The 20,424-nt window shown below is 36.8% G+C and overlaps 1 protein-coding gene across 1 annotated transcript in view; it reads left to right on the forward strand.

Annotated features, from left to right (window-relative positions):
• The window catches only part of LOC124862330 (protein ELFN1-like), an 89,621-nt gene extending 69,457 nt beyond the window's left edge, over window positions 1-20,164 (forward strand). Inside the window, exon 2 of the mRNA XM_047356177.1 lies at window positions 13,122-20,164. Coding sequence (XP_047212133.1) covers window positions 13,509-15,875 — 2,367 coding nt within the window. The 5' untranslated portion in view covers window positions 13,122-13,508 and the 3' untranslated portion in view covers window positions 15,876-20,164. The remainder of the gene's footprint in view (window positions 1-13,121) is intronic.
• The last annotated feature ends 260 nt before the right edge of the window (window positions 20,165-20,424 follow it).

Below are 20,424 nucleotides of genomic sequence, written 5' to 3' on the forward strand. Positions count from 1 at the left end.
AAATGGACATTAATTGTTGTTTCTATCATAGATAGCTGGGTTTGTTTCTATTTAAGGAGTGGCCTTACTATTTTCAAATAAATTTTTTTAGCCTTATTGTTTGCTTCCTTTGGAGAATAGTACTGACGCGTATAATTGTACCTTAGAGGGAATAAAAATCTGTATCAATGTCTGGCTCTTGAACTGTTTGGTTATTTGTCAGGGTTGTGGTGTGCTTTGAAAAACTATGGTAGTTGGTGGCATTGTTAGTCTATTATGTGAAAAAAATGTGCCGGTGATGTCAGCTGTCATTGATTAGAAAAGGTCTAGTTTGACATATATCCAGCTTTACTGTAAAGTAGTTATATTTAATTTTTTGACTGACCTTGGAGGCGTCTGTGGCTCAGCAGGTAGAGTAGTTGTCCTGCAATCTGAAAGTTGAGGATTGATTCCAGCTTCCTCCTGCCACATGTCAATGTTCCCCTGGGCAAGGCACTTAATTTCAAGTAGCCTACTGATTGGTGTATGAATGTGTGCACGTTAGTGAGTCAGATTGGGTGAATTTGGCTCTAGTGTACAGAGCTTTGAGTAGTCGGTATGACTGGAAAAGCGTTATATAAATACAGACCATTCACCTTGGACAGCACCAAAGACGGGTATTAAATCAAGGACTGCAATAAGTAAAATATTTTGACCCACTATGGAATAAGTGGTAGAAAATGACTGACTGACTGACTGACTGACTGCATAAAAAGTAACATAGAAAATAATTTTGTAAGAAAATATATTAAGGAGAGATGCTATGGTTGCAAATAAAAATAATTTTGTGAGTCTAAATAGCAAGTTTATTTTTGGTTAGTGCCATAGATGATTATTAGGCCAATAAATGGATAAATGGTAAATGGATTGAATTTAAATATTACTTTTCTAGTCATACCAACCATTGGAAGCACATTACACTAGCCACATTCATCGAATCACGCTCACAAACATGCACACAAATGCCTTGGCCAGGGCCACATAAACATGTGGCAGGAGGAAGCTGGAATCAAGCCAGTTAAACCTTCTCTCCTTCTAATATCCTACCTTAAATCCCAGTTGCATCCCCAGCTCCATATTAGGCTCTGACAAAGTTGTCCTGTCAGAAAAAAATGCCTCTTTTTTTTCAAGACACTGTTTTATTTCTGAGTTGAAGCTATCCCATAGGGCGAGTGTTTCCATTTTCCACCATAGAGTTCTCCATCACTTCTTAGCTTACTGTAGATGGATCAAACTGCTATACAAGCCAGGCTTTCCTAATATCCTTGCTAGAACCAATTGATTTTTCATCTGGTCACCTTGCCCAGTTGTAATAGCCTTTTCTTTAAAGCAAGAGTATGTTCAGGTTGGAATATGATGATGTTATCGACCCCGAAAAAACTAATCTGCACTTGAATTCTACACCTGTGTATAAATGATGCATCTGTTTAATTAATGTAACTGAAGTTGCTCTTTGCCTTCAGGAACTACCATCTGCTGAAATGTTTCATTCACTGAGGGATTATTAAACAAGTCCAATATAACACAACATATCTGTTTGTATGATTAACCCAAATCTGACTAAAGTTAAAACTGCTAAATAGTTAACAAAACGTGCCCTTTCAAATCTCATTTATTCAACATAAACTTGCCTCACATTTTCTCTGGGGCCACTAATCTGAAAGTGATAATGCTCTCTTCCTAAATGTGTCAGGTAGCCAAGGCTGGGTCAGACAGATCTACACATAAATGCTTCTATTCACAGCTTTCAGTCAGAACATGCAGGGCTGCTGAGCTGTCAGTCAGATGCATGGCCCTGCTGTCCTGTGTAATTGAATTAGCGCCTGTCTCTCCCTGAAGGTTAATTGCTGGTGAAACCTTGCCTAAACGTGGCAAAGTAATTGACAAAGATAAGGATGGCTGTCTTATCGCAACTTTTTGTCAGCATGCATGAACTTTATTACTTTGCTAACAATTAGACATTGAAACTATAGAGGAAGTACTGCCTTCACATTGTTCGCAGTTCAGTTTAAATACTCCCAGACTGAGGTTTCTACAACTTTCCAGCATGGTCAGGCCTATGCAGGAGATCCCACTTTTCTTCAATATGTCATGAGTCAGCAGCTGTCATGGCTGGAAGACGCTTTGGCTCGGAGGGCGATATAACGTGGCCCGTTCATATTCAGTTGATGGCCTGGAAAATTGCATTTAAACCTTCAGGTGTTATTCTAAGTTGTAGCTTACTCTCAAATATGCCAAATTAAATTAAACTCCACTTTGTTCCTGTCCCTTTGATAAATGCTCTCCATATTCCAGCCGCCACCCCACCCCACACCTGTTCAGTATACATTCTGCAAATCTGAACTGTTATGCTTTTATTATAGAATGTCATTCTTTAAGTCAACAGCACAGAGATCGCAGCTGAAATGCTAATAAGATGCTATAGAAGGCCGTGCAGGATATACTTATGCTCTTTCTGGTTTTTGCTAACGACTGCAATGAGCTCCTTTAATTCTCCTTCAGGGTTTCACTGATGCATCTTTTTCAATCACTGCACCATGATTCAGTATCATTCTCCATGGCTTATCATCTTCATAAGAGGTGTCACCTAAAGTCGAGCCTTTAGTTTGTAATGAGATTTTCTAGCTCTCGTCTAAGCTTAAATCATACTAGGTTGTGAGCCTGCTGAAGGACTCTTGATACAATGAAGAACAATAAAGGCAGATAAAGCAGATTTACAAGAGATGGCAGGGCAGTAAGTCATTTAAAGTTTTACAACGTATGACACCTGCATGGAATACCAACTAAACTAAAACAGACCAAGAGACAATTTCAATTTTAGACTGCCTAAGGATATATTTGTATCACCCAAAGCCTCACATGGTCTCAAATATCCAAAAGTGTGTGTTATCTGACATTTAACACTAATGTATCATCAGCATTAATTAAGATCGGCCAACTCTTCAGCAATACTTATTATACTGATGCTAATGTGATGTTGATTGCCATGGACATGACACTAATTGGCAGCACAATATATTATTTAAAAATAAAAGAAATGACATTTTCATTTTGAGCAGATTGTGCTCTATTAAAGTTCCATAAATTACATAAACATTACGTGATATAATAAAGTAAATCTGAATCCAATACACAATTTAGCAACTCAGAAAAACAAGCACAGGTCTTTTTTCAATCAACTTTTACAGTCCTACATTTAGAAAAGAAATGTTATCTAAACTGGCTAAAAAGTAAGGAACAGAGATCAAGTTTTAGAGTGACAAAAACATGTAAAGAATCACCATGTAGAGGTTAAATGTGATGTCAGAGGTGGTGGAGAAAAACAGTAACTTAAAAGCTGAGAGCACAGAGGTAAAACTCTTTTCTGACAATATTTGGTGGTTCATCACCGCAGCAGGAACTCAGAAGGAAGCCAAACTGAAACTAAGTTGCCAACAGAGGTGGCAATGCCAGACAATACTTCAAAAAACTGAGTAGTTGAAAAGAGGCATAGCCCTGTGTGATTGAGTTTAGATTGCAAGGTACAAGACCAGATGTCACTCTCATGGCAAGCAATAGTGACTTGAATTTGAAACAGGGGTCAAACAAAGGTTGATGAGCAGTGGAGTGAAATACCTTGGACCACCTGTAAGTGTAACTTCATGCTAGCAGACAGACAGAAGGAACATTGCAATAGTTATAAAGAGAAAACACAATGCTTTGCAACAGAAGTTTGGTGGTGTGTTGAGTCTGTAATGAGTTGATTTTTCCTAGTTTCTAGAGTGCATGACTGAGAAACAGATATAAAAAGATCAGAGTTGTAAAGTGATCATCAGTCATGAAATGCTATTCAGGGACCCAGTGTCACTTTATGTGTGGAACTGTACAATGAACTGTCACATTCTGACTGTCTAAACTAAATGCAATGTGACAGATGCTTTTCTTAGTTTTGACTTTATTCTTGTTTTGTTTGATAGAAAGATTATTAAATTATCATCATTGTGAAGTGAAAGGAAAATTATTAATAAATTATAACATAAATAAAAATTTGACAAATGTGGCGTTTATTTGTATTCACCTTCCCTGAGTCAACACTCTGTGGAGCCGTCTCTCAGTTCAATTACAGCTACAAGTCTTTTGGAGTATGTCTTTTCCAGCCTTTGCAATCTAAATAATTACATCTTTAGCCAATGTTCTTTGCAAAATCCCTTAAGCACTTTCACATTGGATGGAGGGCTTTTTATTTTTAAGTCTGAACTTTGACTAGGCCATTTTAATGCATGAATTTACTTAGATCCCAACATTGAATTGGAGTTATGGCCTTATGTTTTAAGTCTTTTCAGTTTCCAGTGTTTTCAAGCACCTAACCTTTCCATCTTCCCATCAACTTTGACCAGCTTTCCTGTCCCTACTAAAGAAAAGCACCACTACAGCACAATGCTGCAACCACCAATGTTTCCTCATGACGATGTGCAGTGTTAGTTGTTCTCTTAACCTTAGCCAAAAAGTTACATTCTGATCTCATCTAGCCAAAGCACCTTATTCTACCTGTTTGCAGAACATTGCTAGACCAGCACTATTCTAAAGTCCTAAAACACTGGGATATGTATTATAAACATTAAAATCAATACCCTACGCTTTGGGTTGGGAAGAAAGGATAGATAAGTGCAGTAAGGATTTTGGTCACAAATTTAATCTACTGAGCAAATCAGTAGACATTTGATGAGAGAAATATTCATGGCTGTTCGGTAACTTTGCTTAAGATGCATCTCGTTTAAAACCATCAAAATAGAAAAGAAATGTGCATTGGAGGTAGGATCTGTAACATACAAATAGTAACCTCTATGATCACACAGTTTTAAAGCAAACCATATGTAACACTCACTGTAGGTGGTAGCGAGGTAAGACCATAGTCTTCCCTATAACTAGCAGAGCTCTATTTCTAAATAACATTCCCAACTTTCAAAGAAAGTTATTTGGTGTTTGATTTAAAATCCTCACCCAATGTGATGAAGAAATACATTGTAATTATGTACCCCATCTATCAAAATGTAACAGAAAGGTCAACTTATTGAGTGTGCAGGACTCGGAAGCAGGAAATATCCTTCACAAAAACTGACTAGAGATAGCAAAATTAATACAACAAAGAGACTGATTCAAACTTTATTTTTTCACGGGTCCTGTTGCAGCATTTCAGGTATACCATATACCTACAGCGCAGATTTGCTCTACAAAATGGACCCAGCAATCTTGTTTTGCACAAGCAGAAAGTTATCAGTTTTTTTATGTATAAAAATGAAGGATTCCAATAGGAAACACAAAGCTCGTGTCTTAATATGGCATTAATTTTAATTTTAAAATAAGATAATTACAAAGTAAAAGTTAAAAAAATGAATGAAATGTATAGGCAAGATATATCGTCAAAGCAATATGAAGTGCTTCATCTTCAGTAAATATTATTCAGAGAAGAAATAACTATTAATTTATTCTTTAAATATATATTTCCAGTGTAATTAAAGCATACGTTTTATATCATCCAGTATCCCCTCACACATATTTGACCCTGTTCCTCCACTCCTCAAAGCAATTCAACACCTCTATGAGCACAATGTTTTCTTCCCCCAAGAGAAATCCTTCCATTTCAACTCAATTGATTCCTCTATTCCAGTTTCCCATCTCTAACTTTTTTCATTCCAAGCAAGAAGTGCATGCATTGTCAATGACATCAAATAAAGGGCAGTCATTGGTATGGATGAGGGGGATCCTTGGAGATTGAGGCACCTTCACTGTCACAAAAGCACAAGATAGGAAGCGAAGGGAGAAACAAGAAAAAGCAGAGCCTTTAACAGTGAAAACAGATTCTTTAATATAATACTTTGTAGACACTTGGAGACTGAAAAGAAGAGTGGTGGTTGGGACGCAGAGTGAAGGACTTCTGGACAGGCTCTTTGACAAAAAATAGAAAGAGACTGACAGGCAGAGATAGCTAGAGAGTGCAGTACTTTTTATTTATGTACAAAACTTTGGTGGGAGAATGGGCAGAGTTTTCAATCTGTTTCCACAGGTGGTGTTCTTGGGCATCTGTCAAAGTTGCCTTGAAGACATGACTTGATCAGCAATGCAGAGGTTCTGAGGAAGAGAGGACACACATTATGTTCCAGATGTTGGACAGGTTGCCAGATGACAGGGCAACACAGACACATACACGAGTAACAACCATGCGTTCACACTTACTCCTAAAAGCAACTGTGCCACTGTGTAACCAATATGACTCACGTTGCATCCTGAAATTTTAATCCTTTAATCTGCAATACAACTCAATATGAAGTTGTACTACAACAGAAATCTACAAAGCTGTGTTAGAATCTCTTTTTTTCAAGAGGAAGGCTTGTCTCTGCTCTGTTCTCTCAAACCCCCAGTCGGTCGTGGCAGATGGCCGCTCACACTGAGCCTGGTTCTGCTGGAGGTTTCTTCCGGTTAGAAGGGAGTTTTTCCTCTCCGCTGTCGCTACATGCATGCTCAGTATGAGGGATTGCTGCAAAGTCAAAGCCAGGGACTGTCCACTGTCTCTACATGCTCATCCGGGAGGAGGGAATGCTGCAAGTCACTGACTGGATGCAATCTGCTGGGTTTCCTTAGACAGAAAAACCTTTTATCCAATTTGAATAAATAACTAACTTTGACTGCACTGTTCAATGGTTAGGATTAATTGGAATGTATGTACCTGACTCTTGTGAAGTGCCTTGAGACAACATGTGTTGTGAATTGGCGCTATATAAATAAAACTGGATTGAATTGAATTGAATAGGATATCTACAGAAGGGGGAAGGAAAAGAAAAGGCTTCATTAGTGAGCACATAAAACCTAAATGGAAACAGGTCTGGAATGGCTGCCTGTGTGTGATAGTGGCATACACTCAGCTCTGATGCCTTGGGTGTTCTGGCCTGCTGCACTAAGGCCTCACACTGGACCATACAGATTGCTGCTATTATGGAAAGTAGGTCTGTGGTGGCAAATAGACCCAAGCTTTCACAAAGCAACATGCACACTAGGTGCCTCTGGCTCATTTTGTGATCTGACTACAGACTTTGGTGTAATTTCCATGAAACTGACGCTCTGAAAATTAATTTTATGTAGCTAGTTGTTTTGTTTCTCCCTTAACAACTTAGGACTGCAGGCAAGGTTTTTGTTGCTATTTGCTGTGTATTCATTAGATCTCATTAGTTGGAGGAGTTAAATATTTTATCATATCTAACAGCAAATTCCATGTTTTGCCACCCAAAAGTTATAGTTTTAGCAATCAGTGGTGTGTTTTAGTCTAACCTTACATAGGGGGAACTATTCTCTGCCTAATTTGTGCAACAGTTTCAGCGGTAATACAGTGAGTCACTTAAGAGTGAGTCACTGTGGACAAACAAAACATAGCCAATGCATTCTAAATGAGGGGGAGGTGGGAATCTTCTCAGGTTTAACTTAAACTTCCATTTAATGGCTAAAAGCATGTTGTCACGCTGTGAGCAAGCGGAGGCCAGGTCAAATGAGCTCAATCTCTGCCATGCGGTATTTGCAATAAAGGTCATAGACTTGGGAACAGTAACAAGGCCCTTTTTTTTCTTTAAAATATATTTTGCTTGGCTAGGTATTCTGCAGAGTTGTATGTTTCATATTCATTTCATGGAACATTTGATTTGGAACCTCTTTCCTCTCAGGGGTTTTCAGAGGTTTTTTTTTTTTCAGTGCCCATGTGCCACTGCTCTTTTGTCATCATGAAGGTGGTTTTATAATGGCAGCCTTTGGCAGTCTGTTGCAGTATTCACGACACCATTTATTCCTGCACTGTAACTGTACTTGAAAAGCTGACCAGTGCTTTTACTTGATTACCTAAGCATCATTCCTGATAATTTGGAAGCACTATGTGAACTGAGGAGAACTGGACGTTAAAATTGTTTGTAAGCATGACTTGTCTTTTTTGGCATTTTGAATATTAATTGGGACACACACTTATCAACAGTTAGAGGAAGCCTTGTATACAATATTACTAGGTGTGAACCAAGAATTTACATCTGAAACAGATGAAGTACAAGTGAACGCTGGCACTAAAGAACATATCTAAGGTTTGCAAATATATGTTGCTCTCGCCACACATTGAAATGAGTTATGGTTATTTGCAAGATTTGCAAATGACTACAACCCCTAAACCTTGCAAGAAAATAACCTCTACTTATCATGTGACCATCAATTATATGCTTTCAAGGTGTTTGCAATTCAAATTAGCAGAACATAATTGTGTGTAACTAAGTCTGATGTGACATCATGACCACCTGCTAAATATTAGTTTGTTTCCACTTTTGCTGCCCAATCAGGCCTGACCAATCGAGGCATGGTTTACATTATACTAGAGGCTGACTGATACAGATTTTTCTGTTCTGGTACCAATACCAATATTAAAAATTCAGGGCAACTGATTGCTGATAATTTAGGCCGATAGTGTTTATTATATTGAGACAATGTATTTTTGTCGTTTTTTAATTTCTTTTGACATGTGGTCAGAATTTTTTGATTCTCTTTCAAATTACACATGTGAAAGTGAGGCTGAAGTGAGCTGAATTAAGCAGGAACGTCTTTTTCCTCGGGAATTCCAATCTGTCGGTGGAGACATTTAGCTTGTTGGTTTTTGCAGCTCCCATTCTAAAATGTTAGAAACTTTTCAGAAGAGATTTGCTTGTTTTCAGTCAGTTTATTTACAAATGAAGCCAATTCATGTCCTTGTATTCTTGCTGTAACAATTTTCTTACATGTTTAGCTCATATTTGCACTACAGAAGCCATAATAAGAACATGAACGATGAGACGACTCTGATTAGGACTCACATAGATGTAATTAAAGTATAAAGTTCAGTGCACACAGTTAATATCACAAAGGATGCATTTTGCTAACACATACTACATTGTGAAGACCTACAGCTCCTTATGGGGCCCAAAGCTTGGGCCCCATAAGAAGCAGAGCTGTTTTGGGGTTAGGGGTAAGGTTATGGATTAAGGTGTGAATTGAGTTTAGGGTTTTTTGCTTCATGGCTAAGATCATAGCCATTAAGGAATGTAGTTTCTATTAAATGATCTACACAGTCTGCAAAAATGGTTAGGTGGGTGGTATGTGTTAAAGTAACAGGGGTTCCAAAGAGAACATTTCCCCAAAGCAACACATACCATTGCTTCATGGTCCAATTCTGATGCTCACGGGCCCATTGTTGGTTCTTTCTGTAGAGGACAGGGCTCAGTATGGGCAAATTGACACACTTACTCAGTCTATCTGTCTGCTTATATATGTACATCTCCAAACATTTAATATTGTAAAAAGTTTAATATTTCTCGCCACTCACGTCAGAAAGTGAAAAAAATATATATTAAGTAGATTAATTACATGTAGAATTAAATATTTCAAGTCTTGTGATTTTGATGATAATAGCTTACAGACAATGAACACCTGAAATCATTGTCTTAGAAAATTACAATATTGCCAATAAGTAATAATAGAAACTCATCCTATCACACTCTAATCAGTTAATTAACTGAAAACACCTGCAAAGGTTTCCTGAGTCTCATTTTTGAATGTTATGTAATATTCTAATTACAAGGACTGGAAAGCTTGAAGTTTTTCACTCCATGTTTAATTAATTCATTATCATTTATTAGTTTCACTTTCTGAAATAAGTGACTGAAAATACAGAAATGTTTTTAACAAATTCTAATTTTCTGATATGTACCTGTATGCCCCACCGACTAACAGGAGCATTGATGAAGTGAACAGTGTACTTCACTGAGCCTGTCTATGGTGATAATGTAATGCCTGATTGGTGTACGTATGCTATTTTCAGTAAATATAAAATTCAGGGTTTGGAAAAAAACATTACTGCAATTTCCCTTAACCAAGGCATCAACAACTGAATACTATATTGAGCCAAATATTAGACAATTAAAGATTACAATCAATAGTAGAAATGAAAAACGTCACCTTTTAGAGGTTCACAAGCAGATCTAAAAAAAGTTATCTAAGTTTAAAAGGCTCAAGGTTTCTCAAATGTCAGATGACAGAATATTTGGATCCTCATTGGCAATTCTGTCATTAACTTGAAACATATTGTCTTTGCCATGAACTGTAACATGAGCTCTTTTAGCTCGGTTCTCACTAAAAGTGCCTTTGCACTATTACATCTAACAGCATTCACAATGAAACTACGTAAACAAATAAGACTTGCTTTAATTTTCTTTACAAATCCCCAAAAAATATTTATGTGGGCCACATTCGAATGCCACTGAAGATGACAGGAAATAATCTGCCCAGGCTGTAACCACTTAAACAACGAATAGTCTTCCAATTATACAACTATATTTTGAACACATCTGGATTATCTTAATAATTTATTTTGGTTTCATCAGTAGAAATGCATTTCCTGTCATAACAAAATCCAGAAAACTCCTTTGACACTGCAACAATTAAATAAATCAGCTTTTACACAGAAAAGTTTGTCTACAATTACGTATAAACATCCCCTCCAGCATGATGAAATCAATGCAGCAGATTGCCTTAACTGGCATGTTATTATTGGTGATTGTAGTCTTTCAACCATAGCTGGATATCTGTGCTACAAGAAGTTGTTTCCCAATAAACAACACTGTGATGACCCTTGAGCAATTTAATGCTGTTATGAAGGCTGCAATTATAACTACACTGGGATGTAACAGAGCAAGGTTGGTGTCAGAATTCAGCACTATACTTTTGAGCACTGACAGTTGAACATTAGTCACAAAACACACCTTTCAGTATAGTTAGACTTTTTCCTGCTGGCTATTCAAAGAACGATGGTAATGGTCATGACTGATAGCATCTGACACAGCTACATATTGCTGCACAGCAGAAATTGATATGTTGACACTGTGGCTTCCAAAGATAATTTGTTCATACTGCTGCTCAATATTTTAGCATGTGTTGTTCTGTACGCAGTCAGTTATCAACTATGTCAACAATCAACAATTTAACAATCAACATGATTAGAAAGCACGCACTCATTAAAGCTGTCATTACTAGATTTGAAAAGTCTAGGAAAAAAGGGTGAGGTGAATGAATCCAGGCATGCAATGGATAGGCCGATGATAATGGGTGAGAGGTGGGGTACAGCCAGAATGGGTAACCGGTCCATCAATGGGGTAACACTTACAAATACAAACAACTGTTGACACACTCATCTATGAAATTGAAAATATCTAAAAGGACCAATGCACAAGCTTTTGGACAGTCAGACCAAGCTGGAGTACTTCGAAAAAACCATTACATGCACAGGAAGAGCTTACAAATTCCAACCTATAACGGCCTTCTTGTGGTGAAGCAATAGTGCTAAACATTAAAAGAAAGACAACAATAATACCAGGTCACCTGCAGCTGCAATCACATAGTAAAATTTGACAAGGGAATATTTTATATGGTCATATGTTGTTTTGCCTGTTGTACTGTTCAACCACATACTACTGATTGAAGTTCATTACCAGAGGTTTTTTTTTGTTTTTCCACAACAAATAATGTGTGTATATGCCAAAAATTGTGTGAACTATTATTCAATGTAGCATTCTGCTCCTTTACCTTCAAACCCTTCCAAAAAAAAAAAAGAATCTCTAATTTTGCTTAAAATATTTGATATTTGAATGTTTTTACTTATTCAAATACTCAAAAATACTTTCATACCTACAGTGCTGTGAAAACTGTACTTGCCCCCTTTCATATTTCTTTTTTTTTCCTCTGTGGTGACATTTAAATATATAACATCAACTACATTTCAATCTCAGAAAGGAAAAACAAGAGTGAACATAAAATGTAGTTTTCAAATGATGACAAAGCTTTTCAAACCAGACTGGCCCTGTGTGAATTAGGTAACACCCCCATTGTTACATCATGAATTAACTGTTGTTAGCCACATTTTTTAGAAAGCTGAGTTCATTTTCATTTGAAAACACCAAGGCCTGATAATTCCCTGACATGTAGGCTCAAAAACACACTTACCTGTCTGACAACATGAAGTTGGTGAAAAGATTTCAAAAAATAATATAATACAGCATGCTATATTCTGAAGAAACTCAAGAACAGTTGAAAAACAAAATCATGACATCTATCAGGAATCCGTAACAAAGCTATTTCTGTTCCTAAGGGACTCCAGCGAGCCACAGTCTAAGCCTTACCCACAAATGAAGAAAACATGGAACAGTGAACCTTCCCAGGAGTTGCCAGCCTCCAAGTGCCAATTGACAGCTCAACTACTAGTTCACCAACGAAAACAGAATAATGTATAAAGCACAGGAGGCCTCACTTAGAGCAGTTGTTGCTGCCAAGGGTGGCATTAGGTTTAGGGTAATTTACATAAAATTCACATAGGGCCAGGTTGGTTTGGATTGTTTTTTTCTCTTAATACCATCACCATTTATAAACTGCTTTTTGTATTTACTCAGGTCATTTCAGTATAATATTATAAGTTGTTTAATTATCTGAAACATTTAGGTTAACAAAAAAGCAAAAACAGAAAAAATCTGTAGGGGACAAATACTTGTATTTGCATTGTTTTGTTTGGTTGTGTAACCACTGCTTGAACAGGCTGAATTCATGGGTTTTTAAATGTATTTTTTGATCCAATTCATTATCTTTGTACATGATTTCTCTCTTTTATATAATCCAATCCTTTAGGAGATTTTAATTTATGCATAGGTTTCTCAGTGAAAAAGCCTAAATACATTGATCCAAACTGTCACTTCACATGACGCTGTGTATGCAATTTAACACGGCTTCTTAACATGGACCTCCCGCCTGACAGTCCTCAGGTTAATGGTGTGAAAACAGGGACCCTGCTTTCCCCAACCTGTCAAGTGGTAATTGGCCAGCAGTTTCCCTTAATAGCAGTGTGCCACAGAGACTGCAAACACTTCTTAAACTGTGTACAAAGTAATTGGTGAAGAGCAAATACAAAGGGCACACATAAACATGAATCCCCTTTTTATGTAACATTTTATTATCAATATAAATATGGTACAAATCTTATGATCGAGGCTTATTATCCACTTTGTGCTTTTGTTTTTATATTGCAGGTTATTCATCTGTACACATGAGAGAGACAGAAAAAGAAGAGAACTGTCAGAATCACCAAGATGAAACACTTTAATGATGGTAGCCTCTGAGGACAAAAGCTCAAGACAAGCTGAGGTGGTGAAGTCTCCTTTTGAACATTGCCTCAAGTTTGCCACAAGCATATCTCAATGAGAAGAAACTGAAAGAAGACAGCCAACATTTTTTTTCTGATTGGTACATGGGGACAATATGCATCATCACACATCCATCAATAAAAGCAAGACATGTAATAGCAATTATTTTGGCTCTGAAAACAGTTGAACATCCTGCTGATTCCCTAATAGGATCACATCAAGGTACTGAAACAGCTGTAGTATTAAGCCATTTTGATTTTTTTGTCCCTATACATGACTTTCAGAAAAGCACAAATGGCCTGCAGATCAGGCATGGTAATGAGTGCCTTGTTTTGGTCTGTAACTATTTTAAGTTTGACTCACATTGGCAGAGTAAGTGGCGATTGCTGGTTAATTGAAGGCGAAAAGGGCTTTGTGTGGCTTGCAATTTGCAGCCAAAATCAACCACCTTATGAGGCCATCCCACAGCATATCAATAACACCATTGTTGACCTTCGTCTGAATGAAAACAAAATCAAGAGTATCCATTATTCTTCTCTCAGTCGCTTTGCCAACTTGACCTACCTGAACCTAACCAAGAATGAGATCTCATACATAGAGGATGGAGCCTTCTCTGCTCAGTTTAACTTGCAAGTTCTCCAAATGGGCTTCAACAAGTTACGAAACCTGACAGAGGGGATTCTCCGGGGTTTAGGAAAGCTGCAGTACCTCTACCTCCAGGCGAACTTGATTGAAACTGTGACACCTAATGCCTTTTGGGAATGCCCCAACATAGAAAACATTGATCTGTCCATGAACCGAATCCAGCAGTTAGATGGGTCCACGTTTGCAAGTCTTACTAAGCTTACCACCTGCGAGCTGTACACAAACCCTTTTAATTGCTCGTGTGAGTTGCTGGGGTTTGTGAAATGGCTTTCAACTTTCCCAAACCGGACAAATGAGCGGATGGTCTGTGACTCTCCACGTGGTGTCGCGGGTTACAGCTTATTGAGCCAGAATCCTAACAACCCTGCGTACCGAAATGCACTTCACATGCTAACTACTGTGTGTACCGATGACTACGTGACACCATTTATTACTGTGTCTATGGAGTCCACAACGCTACCACCTGACTCAACACTTTGTGGGCTGGAAGACTGTCCCTCAGGCACAGAACCAGAGGACATAACAGTCAGTACAACTGAAAATGACGTGCAAGGAACCCCTCTGATGAAAGTAAAGGAAGTAACAAACACAGGTGCCACCATTACGGTTCAGATTCCTCATCCCTACAAGAAGATGTACATTCTGGTTCTTTACAACAACAGCTTTTTCACAGACATTCAAAACCTGAAAGACATAAAAGAAGACATTGAGCTTAAAAACCTTAAACCCCATACCAACTACACATACTGTGTTGCTTCAATACGTAATTCTCTTAGACACAACCACACATGTCTAATAGTCTCCACCAGCCCTCGGATTGGAAATGACCCAGTTGTAAACAACGCAACCGCTACTCACTATATAATGACTATTTTGGGCTGCCTTTTTAGCATGGTGATTTTTCTGGGAATTGTTTATTATTGCTTACGAAGGAAGCGTCAACAAGATGAAAAGCGAAGGAAATCTGGCAGTCTTAAGAAAAATATAATGGAACTCAAGTATGGACAAGAACTAGAAGGTGGGACTATTTCTCGAATGTCACAGAAGCAGCTGCTGGCCGGAGAGAGTATGGCCCGTATGCCGTACCTACCATCTGCGAGTGAAATGGAGCAGTACAAGTTTCAGGAGATAAGTGAGACACCCAAAATGATGAAGGGGAACTACATGGATGTCCGGAGCATGGATCATCATGAGCGCAGGGAGTGTGATATGGGAATGGCTGGAAACAGTCAAGGATCAGTGGCAGAGATTTCCACAATTGCAAAAGAAGTTGATAAAGTCAATCAGATAATTAATAACTGTATAGATGCCCTAAAGTCAGAATCAACTTCTTTTCAAGGGGTTAAATCTGGAGCAGTGTCGACAGCAGAGCCTCAACTGGTGCTAATATCAGAGCACCCCCAAAGTAAATCTGGCCTTCTTTCTCCAGTGTACAAGGACAGCTACCATCACTCTCTTCAGAGGCATAGAAGCTCTGATGTCTCGCCAAAGAGGCCCAGCACTGCCACAGGCGGGCCCATGCGAAGCCCAAGGCCTTATCGTTCTGACTCCAAGTACATAGAGAAAACCTCTCCAACAGGAGAGAGCATCATTACAGTAACACCTGCCGCAGCTATCTTGAGGGCTGAGGCAGATAAGATCCGCCAATACAGTGACCACCGGCATTCATATCCCGATGCTCAGATTGAGGAGCTAGAAGGGCCTGACAGCCACAAGCTGTTGGAACCCCTTACCCACTCCCGCTCCAGAGACTTAGCCTATTCCCAGATGTCCTCTCATTATCACAATCTAAGCTACTCATCTAGTCCTGAATACTACTGCAAACCTTCACACAGCATCTGGGAGAGATTCAGACTCCACCGCAAGCGACATAAAGATGAGGAGTACATGGCTGCTGGCCATGCACTGCGTAAGAAAGTTCAGTTTGCAAAGGATGAGGACCTGCATGATATTTTAGACTACTGGAAAGGCGTTTCAGCCCAAAATAAATCATAATCCATCTAGGTGTTTTTAAATTGGATCTTCTGTTGCTAAAATGACACAAGAACATCATTTGACATCTGAATCAATGGATACTTCACCATAATTAACTAATATTTCATGTATATCACACACTCTTTTGACTGTAAAGAAGATGAAGTGAGGATTCGTCAAGCGTCTCTTATTATCTAAAGCATTCATCTGGAAAAAAATATATTGCAAATTAATTATATATATGTTACAATGGATATTAGGTTTTTTGGGTATCGCATGGCCAAGTCCTGTGACAGTGGATTTGCTGTTGTGTAATATGAAACTACTATATGAAGAAACTGAAACTTTATAAATTTTTCGAGGAACTATCGGGACCCACGCAAACAGAACACTTTTCCTTCTCCTTGCATATATTTAATTGAAAACTGTACATATATGGGTTTCTATATTTGAAATGTTTGCTGTGTAAATGGTGAAGTATTAGCAGATGAATCAGGTTTCTCAAATTGACCACTTTCCATTTGGAAAACATTTATGTTGAAATCTAACTTTAGCGCTAGAACCGCAATCATTACAGTATTCACTTTAGAACTGCCACAGTTTTTATCCCCATTTCTTGGAGCCTTAAAAATGACAAAGATTTAATTTAAAAATACTGTATTTTGGTCATTTGTAACAGTTTTATAAACTATAGGGAGAATAAGACTTGAGCAGTGGAGAAAAGCTATTTGGACAATATGTTTCTGCATTAAATTACATCAGTTACATGTTTTAGAATTTGCAAAGTACTAATTGACAACTCACAAATAAATATGCTTTTTTTATATTATACATAGCAAATATTTCTAATGTCATGCTCAAAATCTATTTTGTTCTTTTATTAATTTGGCAACAAAAATGAAGGCAACAATAAAAACACAGAAACAAACAAAAAAAAAGAATAGAAATGCTGAAGAAAATTTGAAGAGTCATTTAATTCAGCCCACAGACATTCACGCCTATTCAAAACCCTAGAAGATATGGGTCCACAAGCTGTGCTATAGATGCAGGTTCTACATTTATATAAATCTGTCTTAACAGCACAAAACACACACAATTCCACTATGTTTCATTATTTTTAAAACAAAAATGAAGCCATAATAGAACTGTTTTATATGAACTCTTATTTGGTTTGATATTTTACCCACTTGGTGCTTTATTGCACAGTTCTTGTTCTTTTATTTGCAAATGACAGAAGGCATTTTGTGGTGGTCCAAAGATGTACGCAATGCAATCAAGTAATCTGCGGAGCTCAAAGACAAAATTCTAAATGGAAATCATACATTCAGCTCCAGAAGAAGACTCAGAAGATGTATTTGCTGCAGTGGTTTTTAATACTTATGGTAGTGAACACCATAAGATTTCAAAGCTCTCCATAAACCAAAGTTGACCCCTTTTTAATTGAAGTCCTGCATTCAGATTTTCGAGAGCAGTAATAAAACTTTTTGCACCTTTTTACACTTCTTGTTCTAGTTTGAAGCCTTTATATAGTATGAACAAAACTACAGCAAAAGGTTTATGGGCAATGGCAATTTGTCCTGGCCTGTACTCACACATGGGTAATAGTGTTTTATTGTCAGTGAGACAAATATAATTATCAATGTGTATTTAATATTGTTTCCGTGGAAACAAATTACTTACTTGGCAATTATTAGTCTAAAAGGTCAAATGTTTTTTCTTTTATGTCACAAATATCCCATAGCTGATATAATGTTAAAGAGGGACATTTTGGCAAAAGTCATAAAGTATCAAATACAGTGGGTTCATTTTAAGTGTCAGAGATGAGAATGTGTAAGGAGTAAAAATGATCTCTTTGCGGTTCTAGTGTTAAAGTCATTTCAAAGAACTCCATCTGTAATATTTTTATTATTGTTCTTTTATTTCTTTTTGAGCTTTTTCATATTTCAGATGGATTCAGTTTTTAAATGACCTGAATAACAAAGTGCAGTATTCATTGGTTAGATCCTGAAAGACTCCCTGCTGGCAAAAATGCAGTATAGACCATGCTATTCTGAATACCTGTGTTTCCGTTACATGAACCGCTATTTGTATCTTTTGTACCAAAGTAGAAAAAGCTAATAATGTTTACAACTTTCCTGCCTAGTTTGTAGATCAAGCAGTAGTTCAATATCATTTTATTTATTTCATTTTACAAGCTTCTCCCTTAAAATAAAAAATTGGCAAACCGTTGTATCCAGAAACAGGATTTTGTTTGAAAACCTGATATTAATCACTAAAACTCCAATGGGAAGGCAGCTGTACATTGTCATTATTTAGGTAGACAGAAAGCTGCCCTGCAGGGGAGCCCGATAGATGAATGTAACAGATACATGTTCTGATCTGTCTAAGGCAGCTTTTTCCATATATCTTCAAGAGGATTTTTAAATCATGCTATTAACAATGGTGGGTTTTACATTTGTTTTTCTTTTGCTTCAATATTTCTTCCAACCTTCTATATTGCATAATGTGTGATCATAAAGATGAATGAACATAGTTTGTTGTTCAGATGGGCCTTGTTGCTTGCTGAGAGGTTTAATGTGAATTTTATCTGCTTAGGCTGTTAACTCATTTTGTATATTATGAAAGACAAGTACCAGGCAAACATCAACACGCTAAAATATAATTTTCGAACGTGAAACTGAATCCTCTGACTTAATGGCTGTGAACTTATAAATAATGTTTTATTCTTTTTTTTAAGTAAATATATTATTTCAAACTTTTTATTTGTAAGATGTTTATATATTTTATTCCAATAAGGCTCATGATGATTCATCACATATGCTTGTGGCATAACATAAGCATAGTTAACAACAAGTAATGAACATATATTTTTTGTCTCTCACATGATTTGTGAGTGACATCCTTACGGTCTCAAGGCCCTTAATTATATTGACTATTCTCATTTAAAAATATATTTATATTCCAACCACTTCTTTAGTCTGGAACATTTCAGTCGAGGAGGATAGAATCATGTATAGAAAAACTTTACAACATACATTTAGGAAAGCCATGCAGCAATTATTTTAATAACTAGAAATCTTTGGCAAAGTCACTGCATCCTTTTTAAATGTTATGCATTATAAATATTATTTTTTACATTCAGTTTTAACTCATCCTCTTTTCATCCAACATGAGTCAGTGTTCTCCCTGATCCAAAAGTAAAAAACCTTTTTTACCTATTTTATTTAGTAAAGGATTGTGGGTTTAAAGTATGTTCCATTTGTAATGGTGCAAGAGGTAGGAGAAAACTGTGGTAGGTCAAATCAGGCCATTCAGAACCAACCCAACCCAACATGCAATGTTTTCAGTGGATGAAAGCAGGGCCTATTTTTGGTACTTGGCCACATTGTTAAAATGTGCAACACAATGCCACCAAAGTAAAAAGCTAATTTGTTTCAACAAAATTTATTAGATTTTTATAGCTCTATTTATTTTGATTTTGATCAGATTCTCTTGACTAGATTTTCTTATTTGAGACTAGAAAAAAACATGGATTGGAGTTTTAACTTGCATTTTTACTCCAACTGCCCTCTTATCTATAGGCTGGAGAAACATTATTATGTAGTGACCTCAGCTTTGTCTGGATTAATAAATGATAAACATTCTAACTGTAATAGATTAGAAAACATAACAGCATGGGAGATGTATTCATATGTGTTAAGTGTAAATCCCAGAATTGAGTTTAATAATTTATCAGGAAACATCTTTAAGTTGACTTCCCTTCGTAAGCCTGATTGCATGTTTTTATATTTCAAACCCATGTGTACTTTTCTCTTTCCATCTAATTTAACTGTTTCTCTATGTTATTATTTTACTCTGTAATGAAACATTCATGAGCCTGATGTGAATGTCTTATGTAAGCACCTTGTTATTTGTTAACTGGGTTGTCTGACTTAATATTTCAACCGCCTTAAATTTTTTGAGATTTGAGTAAAAGTGTAAATTGTTGTTTTATTTCTAATGTTTATACTGTTGTTAAAGCTCCATTTATTATTTTTATAAAATGCATTTCAGTATCTCTCGAGAGCTGTCAAGGTTCTAGTTTATTTAGCCACTTAGAACCATGTTTTTTATATTGCATATTGTAGCACTTCTGTGTCTAATAAGAGTTCAAAGTGACAAGGGAAATATTTAGAGAGATCAACAGTTGTTTGAGTGCATCAAAACAAACAAGAGCACAAAATGTGTTTTTTTTTTTTTTTTTCAATTCTTAAAACTATGTTATCTGCTTTCAGACAAAGTACTGTGAAATAAAGTTAAGGGTGCACATACAGCAAAGTCAGTATCTTTATTATGACTTAATGTTTTATTTATTTTTTTATTTTTACCAGTTAAGAGAGCTTAGTTTCAAGGTTATGTTAAATGACTTCTTGTACAAACAGCATGTGCATATTGAATGATTAGCAAAAAGTAGATATAACAGAAAGAGGGTGTTATAATACATTGAGAAATTGACTAAGCTATGGTTTAGCAATTATGATTGTAGAAATCACATACAAAATGTTTGGAAACCTTGCCTACAACCTTGGCC

The sequence above is a fragment of the Girardinichthys multiradiatus genome, chromosome X (genome assembly GCF_021462225.1).
Source record: "Girardinichthys multiradiatus isolate DD_20200921_A chromosome X, DD_fGirMul_XY1, whole genome shotgun sequence".
NCBI classification, from domain to species: domain Eukaryota; kingdom Metazoa; phylum Chordata; class Actinopteri; order Cyprinodontiformes; family Goodeidae; genus Girardinichthys; species Girardinichthys multiradiatus.